The following is a 9,433-nucleotide window of genomic DNA, read 5'->3' as shown; positions in this document are numbered from 1 at the left end:
TGAGGCAGGTTTAGTCTTTTAGGTGGTAAGAAGCTATTCAACTTTAAAAGCCTAAACTTTATTTATTTAAAAGTATACTATTTTAAAAACGTGGCTAACAAGGAAACTTGTGCAGTCTAAGACCATCTGTAGCCAGAGCCACTCCCTACCCATCCCCAACAATGTATTCAAATTCAATGCCAAAAGTTACTTATTAAACACAAGAGATATTATGCCCTGGGAAAACCATTGTAAACTTTGCCTGTAGGAGAACTAATCTCTTAATAAAATACAGAAAAACCATCTCAGAAAAAGGAAAATGGGCAATCGTCATGTAAGTATTCATTGCCTTTGGAAATTGGCTTTAATTTTGGTTAGCATGTGGAAGAATTTAAATTATAAAATCATGATTGATACTTGTATACTTTATCATTATGATTACCCTGTAATATTGGTTTTAGATACAGCATACCATGCTTTTAAATATATTGAGGCCAGGCGCAGTGGCTCACACCTGTAATCCCAGCACTTTGGGAGGACAGCTAAAAAAAAAAAAAATACAAAAATTAGCCAGCCTTGGTGGCACATGACTGTAGTCCCAGCTACTCAGGAGGCTGAGGCAGGAGAATAATTTGAACCTAGGAGGCGGAAGTTGCAATGAGCTGAGATTGCACCACTTCACTTCAGTGTGGGCTGCAAGAGTGAAACTCTGTCTCAAAAAAAAAAAAAAAAAAAAAATGTGCATTGGGAATATATTTCTTCCTCATCGGCCAAAAATCTCTTAAGAGGGGCTAAAGAGAAAGAAGTATATATAATAAGGCAGTAAATAGCGCCTTGCAGAGAGAAAATGGTTAATATATACCTGTAGAATGTGTAACTAAAGCTGTTAGTTTGTAGCAAATTTGTACAAAACTTCATAAACTGAGCAAAATCAGAGTTATGTGGGAAAGTTAGGTTCATGTTGCAAATATTAATAGACCAAGGTAAATACTTCTATAAATCCATAAAACTTGGATTGAAAGGTGAAAATATTCCAGTATTGTTTCTAAACATCCAGATATTTGCAAATATCCATGGAATGGACTTAATATGTTTAGGCTCCTGAATGGTGTGTCTGTAAGTTGTTAATGACTAAAACACTACCTTTTGGAACCAACTACGCACAAGACAGATCAGAGTTGAATCCCGATTTTTTTTTTTTTTTTTTTTTTTGCATTGAAGTATATCTAAAGCTATTCCAATACAAATCTTAATAAGGTTTTAGGCACCTGCTGTAACTTCCCACAGCAAGAATGATACATTTCATGCACTCTACAGGCAAAGAATAAAACTCTAAAATGTTCTGAAAACTGTTACTTTGTCTATACCGTTTTTCCTTTGCTATATATTAAAGCTGCACTCAGATGTTTACAAACTTACAAATAAAGTCTTAGAAAAGGCGTTGTTTTTAAAATCATCTACAAATAGCATTTGAATATTAGCAGAAATTATGTACCATCCATTCAGTGTATCTGTCAGAGAAACTGAAGCCTATTTTTCAGATAATTCTGATAGGTGCAGAGGACCCTAGGAATAATAATTGGCCCCTACCTTCACAGCTGAGGAGGACAATTTTGTCTTTTGAAAGTCAACCCCAGGGGGCAGCTGGCCTTTAGAAGGAGACCAGCATTTTTATGTTTGTTTGTTTTTTAATCCTCAGAGCCAGTCGTATACCCTCTCAGAAGGCAGTCAGCAATTGCCCAAAGGGGACACCCAACCCTCGACAGCCGTGCCGCCTCTCAGCCACCCATCAGGAAATGGAGAGCCAGAGGCCCCACAGCCTGTAAGCACTTTATTTTCCCTCCAAATCGTAGGTATGACCCCTGCTCTCTCATGGGCGCAATATAAGTCCCCAGTGACCTGTCATGTTGGAGCCTCCACCTGCCACCAGCCATCATCAGGCATGACTTTCAAGCAGGGAAATTTTCCCCGCAAAATGTTTGTTACTGTATTTGCAGGTAATGTAAAAATGAAATCTTACCTATGGGCTTTGTTTCTGTGCCCAACAGTGTCTCATTAACAACCTCTTGAGATCAAGCACATGAGGCTAGACCAGGATCACTATGACATTTCAGAGAATAGGAAAGGAACTTAACGTGTGCGTGAGGAATGAATACATGCTAAAAAGTCAATACAAAATATTTTCAAAGAACCAAAAATTATTCCAGTAATGGCTTCACTTATTTGCATTAGAAAGTTACTAATGCAACTTATTAAAGAATATAAAACTAGACATAAAACTAGAATGCTGGTGGTTTTGAAACAACTATACAACCAAAACAAACATATAAATTAAATGATAATAAAATACAAGTCAATGCTGTTTAAATGTAAGTTATCATCATAGTATAATAGACAACATTATTTTGTTGAGATTAAAAGGCTATGCTCAACATGAAATGGTCCCAGTCGCTATAATGCTGGGATTTTAGAGTTTTATTGGGTTTTTGTTTTGTTTTCTGAGTCTCAGCAAATCTAAAATATGATGTGGTATGTGACCTCTGAGTTAATCTATCATATTTCTCTTATTGAACCTACTGAGAAACTTTTGTGTTTAAGGCTCCCTGTAATGCCATGGGATCTTCTTTTGGCTCACACACATGATGTTTCTATTAAATCTCCCTCTGTTCTCTCTTCTTTCATCATCAGCCTGAAATAATTGAAGTATGGCTATTTGGCATATAAACAATCATAAACACAAACAGAAACGCAGACATTGAAATCATGAGCCAAGACTTATTCATCTTGATAATCTAGTATGCTTTATATTAATTTTTAAGTTGTTATCAGCATGAAATACACTATTTCGAAAGACTCCTAGAAAAGTTTTGATTTGCCAAGAATATGTCCACAGACCAGGGCCCATGATAACTGACAAATATTATCACAGAGCCAGTAGAATATTGGCCAGGAAATTGCATTTTTCAAGGTACTGTCATCTAAAATCGTAACCAATCCTGAAACAAAAATTACTGTTCTGCTATCCTCTAACCTTTGGTCATTATTAATGATTTTTTTGAACTGAAGACCTAGTGTTTGTGAGTAACCTATTTGGAGCAGCAGTAACCAAGATACTGGGTCATTATCATTTGCCAAATCACACAATGTTCAAAGAATTTCCTTATCCTGGAGGACATGTCCTTGTGTTCAATGAGCTTTGCAGATGGAGTGTACCTAGAGAGAAAGATCAGATCAGTGGAAAAATCTGCTTAGGTTTAGCTAGATGACTCTTCTACTGTCTGAGTTGTTCTAATAAGAATCACTATCTAGAGAAAAACAGAAAAGTGAGATTGATATTAAGATTACCACGGGAGTGTGGCTATAGGATATGGGCAGAACAAAGAGGGAGCGAGAACTTGTGGAGCCATTAACAAATGTGGACATAATCACAAACTCAAATGGACTCATGATTTCTGGGAAATTACTTGCAAGGCTAATGAATAGGCACTAGAAAGGACTACAGCCTTGCTACTCAAAGTATGGTCCCTGGACTCATAGCAGCATCCATATTGCCTGGGCACTTGTTAGAAATGCAGATGTTTAGCCCACTCAGATCTATGGAATCATAGTCTGCATTTTAACAGACTCTTCAAGGGATTTTCAAGCACAGTAGTAAATCTTAGAAGCATTGGGCTAGGGAATATGTTCTCAAGCTTGCCTGCATTGAGATCACCTGAGGAGTTCTCAAAGCCACCAATGCCTGGGTCCCACCCCTAGAGTCTGAATTAATTGGTCTGGTGGCTGTCCTGGGCATCAGGGTTTGTAAATGCTTCACAGGTGGCTCTAATGTGCAGCAGAGTTTGAGAAGCACTGAAGTGGAGAATACGGCTAACCTTACAAGAAGAGCTCAGCACACTGGGGACAAAGGCAGATGGTCATTGCACATGCTCATAACTGAAAACCAATTTGTAAATGTTGGAACATCTGTTCAGCGGTCTGCCACGTTGTTTGCGAACATGTCAAGTTTATGACTTGCTTGTGCCAATATTTAGCCAACATGTATATTGTCTCCAGTGGAAAATAGTTTGGGACTTGTGGCAGGTAAATACCAGATGAGCTCAGATGAAGGTGGACCAAGAACACCCTGCATGACAGGTGGGGTTCCTGAGAAAAGAAGAGAGGCTCTGAAGGCAGGTAAAATATGGCTGGGAATTTGAAATTAAAATAAGTATGCTCTTAACCAAGGATGTGCATTAAACTGTGATCCCAAATCCAGAGGACCCATGGTCAAGCCTTAGCAGAAAGTAGTCTAGATCATGCAGTCATACCTCCTCTTAAATAAATAAATACGATCAGGAAATATTACTTTTCTTTTTGAGACAGAGTCTTACTCTGTTGCCCAGCTGGAGTGCAGTGGCACAGTCATGGCTCACTGCAGCCTCGACCTCCCTGACTCAAGCAATCCTTCCACCTCAGACTTCCAAGTAGGTGGGACTACAGGCATGTGCCACCATGCCCAGCTAGTTTTTTGTAACAACAGGTCTTCCTATGTTGCTCAGGCTGGTCTCAAATTCCTGGGCTCAAGTGATCCTCCCACCTTAGCCTCCCAAAATTCTGGGATTACGGGTGTGAGCCATTGCACTTGACCTCAGGAAATCTTTTATCCCAGAAAGTTAGTCCTTCAGAACACCACTTCAAAAGTTCAGTTCAGTATTCTTTTAGAGAAACTGCCTCAAGCCAGATGCTCTTTGGGGATCTGCAAATAAGAAGGATAATTAGACAAAAGGCCATGGTTCATGCTCTCAAAATATCTCAGTCTTACGAGAGAGGAAGGCCCATACATCATTACAATGATGTGTAATGGATGCTCTCATAGAAACATGGCCATCATCACATAGTTCAGAAATAGGACAGTGGAGGGGGTGATTCTGCACAGGAGAAATGAGTAGAAACAGATTCTTACAGTGGATTGTTTGCAGAGCAGGAAGAGTTGCAAAGGAAATATAGAGAAGCAAGTACATTCAGAGAGCTACAAGAAGACAAGAGCTGCTGGCATGTGTATCTTTGAGCACTTAGTACATCACAGGGCAATTGCCTATGCAGCTGTTATCCTCTCCTGCTAGGCTGAAAGTGTCTACAGGGCAGACACTGTGCCTTAGTCATTGCTGCATCCTTTGGGCTTGATACATAACAGGGATGTCATAAATATTGTTGATAGAAAGATCTATGAACAAGGAGATAGACTAGTAGACAGGTGCACAGGGGTGAGACCCAAAAACCCTTGTATGCTATGCCAAGTGTATTGGTTTCCTAGGGCTACCATACAAAATACCACAAACTGGATAGCTTAAACCAAAGAAACATATATTCTCAAAGTTCTGAAGTCTAGGAGTTCCAAACCAAGGTGTTGGCAGAGCCAGGCTCCCTCTGCAGGTTTTTGGAAAGTATCCTTTCTTGCCTCTTCCAGCTTCTGGTGGCTCCAGGTGTTCCTTGGCATGTGGCAGCATAACCAACCTCCGCCTCCATCTTCACATGGCCTTCTCCTCTGTGTGTGTCTCTAGGTTCTTTTCTTAGAAGGATATTGATATGGTTTGGCTGTGTCCCCACCCAAAGCTCATCTCGAATTGTAGCTCTCAGAATTTCCAATGTCATGGGAGGGACTTGGTGGGAGGTAATTGAATAATACGGGTGGGTTTTTCCCGTGCTGTTCTCATGATAGTGACAGTCTCAGGAGAGCTGATGGTTTTGTAAAGGGAATTTCCCCTGCACACACTCTCTTGCCTGCTGTCATGTAAGACGTGCCTTCGCTCCTCTTTCACCTTCTGCCATGATTGTGAGACCTCCGCAGACATGTGGAACTGTGAGTCCGTTAAACCTCTTTTTCTTTATAAATTACCCAGTCTGGGGTATGTCTTTATTAGCAGCATAACAAGCCAATACAGACACCAATCATTGGATTTAGGAGACACTCTAAATCCAGGATGATTTCATTTTGAAATCCTTAAGTAATTACCATCTGCTAAGACTCTCTTTCCAAATAAGGTGAATTCTGAAGCTGTGAGTAGACATGAGTTGGGATAAGTGGGTGGGGGTGGTACTGTTCAAATTACGATAAGGAAATAAGGTTTTATTACCTAAGGCCAGTAGTGATTTTAAACTAGCACATTAGATTTCCTTGGAAGACTTACTTACATAGAGAGCTGGATCCAACCCCCAAATTGTTGATTCAGTAAACACTCCAAGGTGGAGCCTGAGAATTTTCATTTCTGAGTTCCCTGGTGATGTTGATACTGCCAGTCTAGGAACCACACTTTGAGAACTGCTTCCTTCGGCATAGGAAAACGCTAATCAGGATCAGACAAAGGAATAACAACTTCAGAGCTGCTTTTAGCTAGACCATGCTGGAAGCTGGTGGAGAAGGGCTTGGAGAGAAACATGACCAGAGGCAAATCAAGCATTTGGGAAGAAGTGGCCCTGGAGAGAAATGAGGACCCTCTGCCGCCTCCGCCCTCATCAGCTGAGATAGCAACAGTGGCATTGGAGGGAAGGAGACAGATGAGAGTCAAATGAACATAACTTGTTAAGTGGGTGTGCACGGTAAGGGAAAGGAAGAAGACAGAGTGACTCCAGGTGCCTTGTCTAGCTCGTGTGCCCAGGTGGATGGTGGCACATCCCAGGGACGTAAGGCAGTGACAGGTTGACTTTGGTTTGGGGATCTATAGAGTTTGAGATATCTTTGGGAAATATGAGTTCACAGTTGTTTTCGTTTGTTTGTTGAACAATTAGTATGTGTTTGATCACAAGTAGCACACCACAGCACTCACTTCAGCTTAAGCAACAAAGACATTTGTCAATTCTAACAGGCGCTCTGAAGGGAGCTGATTCCAGTGTTGGTTCAGCAGTTCAGTCACATCATTAGGGACCCAAGCTATATCTACTTTCTGTCCTGCCATCCTGGATGTATTAGCAATGTCTCCCCTCATAGGTGCAAGATAACGGTCATGTGTTCAAGTTAATGATCTCCCAAGGTAGTCACAAGCAAGAAGGAAGGAGATAGAGGAAAAAAACACCTCCTTATATACCACTCCCCTATAAGGGAAGAAAATCTTTCTGCAAGGCTCCAAGCAGCAGACATCCCTTTCTATCTCACCAACCAGAACTGATCAAAAGCCCAACCTAAGACTGGCAAAGAGAAAGAGGAGAGCCTTGAATCATAATTCATCCCTGAGGCTAAGCAAATAATCTTCTCAGTTCTCTATGTATCTATCTATCTGTCTGTCTCTTTCTTTCTATGTGTTGGCCTCTTTCTCTCCTACTAAAAATAAGCTTTTTCTTTTCATGGTATGAGAAGCAAAAGGGGTTGGTAAGAGGGAGGCATGACCAGAGATAGTTCGGGCACCAAGAGAGCTGCATCGCCCCACATAGCTCGGATTAGCAGCCTCAAGGAAAATCTCTTCTTTTCCTAAGTTTCCATAAGATTTCAGGGAAGAATTCCAGCTGGCTTCGGTCATGTACCTACCCCATGAATAATCACAGTAATTAAGGCTGGCCTTATCTATCCGTGGGGATGGGGTATATTGCTTTATCGTCACTACTTTCCTATAACTATTATATTTATTAATATTACTACTGCCATTACTACTACCATCACTAATACTAATACTACTAGATGGACTGAAATAGAAACAGAATGCAAACTTCAAGATCAGATAGAGAGGCAGAAAAATAATTCTCTTTCCAAATAATGGGGGCTTAGATGGCTATCGTAGGATCGAAAAGGAAGATAAAAATGTTAAAGAGAATTTTAAAGAAGGAATTAATAGGTTTTGATCCAGTGCATATTTAAACTCTTTTACCAGGGTAAAGAATAACATTCATTGTTTTGATACCGATTGAGACAGAAATTTGCTCAAAGCAAATTGAGCTATTTCACCTTGTTTCCTTTTCAGCAAATCAGAACTTGTCCACATTCTGTTAATTGCACTTTTGATGCCATGAAGGCCCCGCTCAGCCCCCAGTATTTTCACTTTTCAATTCCATCTTCCCACTTAATACTGACTCTTGAGGATCCCAGAGCACATTTGCCACTTTTTTTCCTGCAAGTATTGAATCCCAAATTCATACTCTCGTTGAATTGGCAAAAGACGACCTTTGGCAATATAAGAAGGAAATGGATAATTCTTTTCTAGTGAGAAATGTGCTTCATTTTTCAAAACTCCTGAAGGCATGGTTCCTTTCACGGTTGAGAAATAGCCATCATCTCCCCACAACCACTTTATCCTCCAAGTTCTCTTTTGTTGATGCAATACAGCAGTAATTGGATATCTGGAAGTTTAGCACTCTTCAGAGGTCTCTAACTCCCCAAACAATCTGTGGACAACCTCAAAGCAGACAGTCATTTTCCCCAGGACACAAAATCTTGTTTCCAGATAATGAATGTTATTCCGCCTCTACTAGAAACTCCAAGTTCTCCAGCCCAGCATAGCGCTCAAAGGCCCCTAAGAATGAGGCAACAGAGAGATGTTACTTAGCCACGTTGCCCTGCTAGGGTAAGCTGGGATGTTCACAACAATCTTGATGCAGACAAAGAAGCAGGAAGTGACAACAGGTTTCTCACTTTGAATTGACCTCAGCTCACATTCTTCCTGCTAGTTACCTTATCCCAGCACTCATCTTTCAGATTTGTCATCTGGGTTACTTTGCAAAAAGTAATAATAATAATAAAGGAAGTAAGACATCATGGTCCACTTCTAATCTTCCCTTTTAAGTCACCACGGCAGTTTGCCCTTGGTGACTGGAGGCCTTGCTTTGGTCCATACCTATGTGCTGTTTACCACCAGAGGCTTGGCCTTCTCCACACTTTTTAAAGAGACCTGTCAACAGAATTGTTACAACCATTTAGTCAGGGTTGTAGACCCTCGGCACATTGTCCTTAGCACTGCTGACATTTGGGCCAGGTAATTCTTTGTTGCGGCGGGGAGGGGTGCTGTCTGCTCTGTGCATTATTGCAGGATGTTTAGCAGAATCCTGGCCTCTATCACTAGATATTCCAGTAACACTCCCCTACTCGTGCCAACTGAAAATGTCTCCAGACATTGCCAGCTGTCTCCTGGGAGATAAAAATTGCTCCTGGTTGATTAACAACCAATGCTTAAATGGGAAGACAAGGCTGGAGGGCAGATGTCCTCAGAGTGTCTTCATGTCTCTGGATCTCCACCAGCGATCACCATTCCTGTCCTTCTGGCCCAGGCACGTCCCAACACTGATTCCCTCTCTAATAACAAGGGAAAGTCAGCTTCTCTTGAGAATTGACCCTTGTCCTCCTGTTGATGACAGCAGCAGCCAAGAGGCAGAAGTTTTTCTCAAAAGTGGTAGCCCACAAACAACTTCTTTTTTAAAAAAAATTATTTATTTCCATAGGTTTTTGGGGAACCAGTGGTATTTGGTTACATGAGTAAGTTCTTCAGTGGTGATT

General features: G+C 40.9%; 1 protein-coding gene across 2 annotated transcripts in view; it reads left to right on the top strand.

Annotated features, from left to right (window-relative positions):
• The first annotated feature begins 226 nt into the window (after positions 1–226).
• Positions 227–9,433, top strand: part of ANXA13 (annexin A13) — a 53,771-nt gene continuing 44,564 nt past the window's right edge. The window contains exons 1-2 of one of the 2 annotated variants that reach the window (XM_003933730.3): positions 227–313; positions 1,679–1,801. In XM_003933730.3, coding sequence (XP_003933779.2) covers positions 299–313; positions 1,679–1,801 — 138 coding nt within the window. In that variant the 5' untranslated portion in view covers positions 227–298. The remainder of the gene's footprint in view (positions 314–1,678; positions 1,802–9,433) is intronic. The other variant, XM_003933732.3, reaches the window with a different exon arrangement.

Source organism: Saimiri boliviensis, chromosome 15 (genome assembly GCF_048565385.1).
Source record: "Saimiri boliviensis isolate mSaiBol1 chromosome 15, mSaiBol1.pri, whole genome shotgun sequence".
Taxonomy (NCBI): Eukaryota; Metazoa; Chordata; class Mammalia; order Primates; family Cebidae; genus Saimiri; species Saimiri boliviensis.
This window is presented reverse-complemented; position numbering and strand designations above follow the sequence as displayed.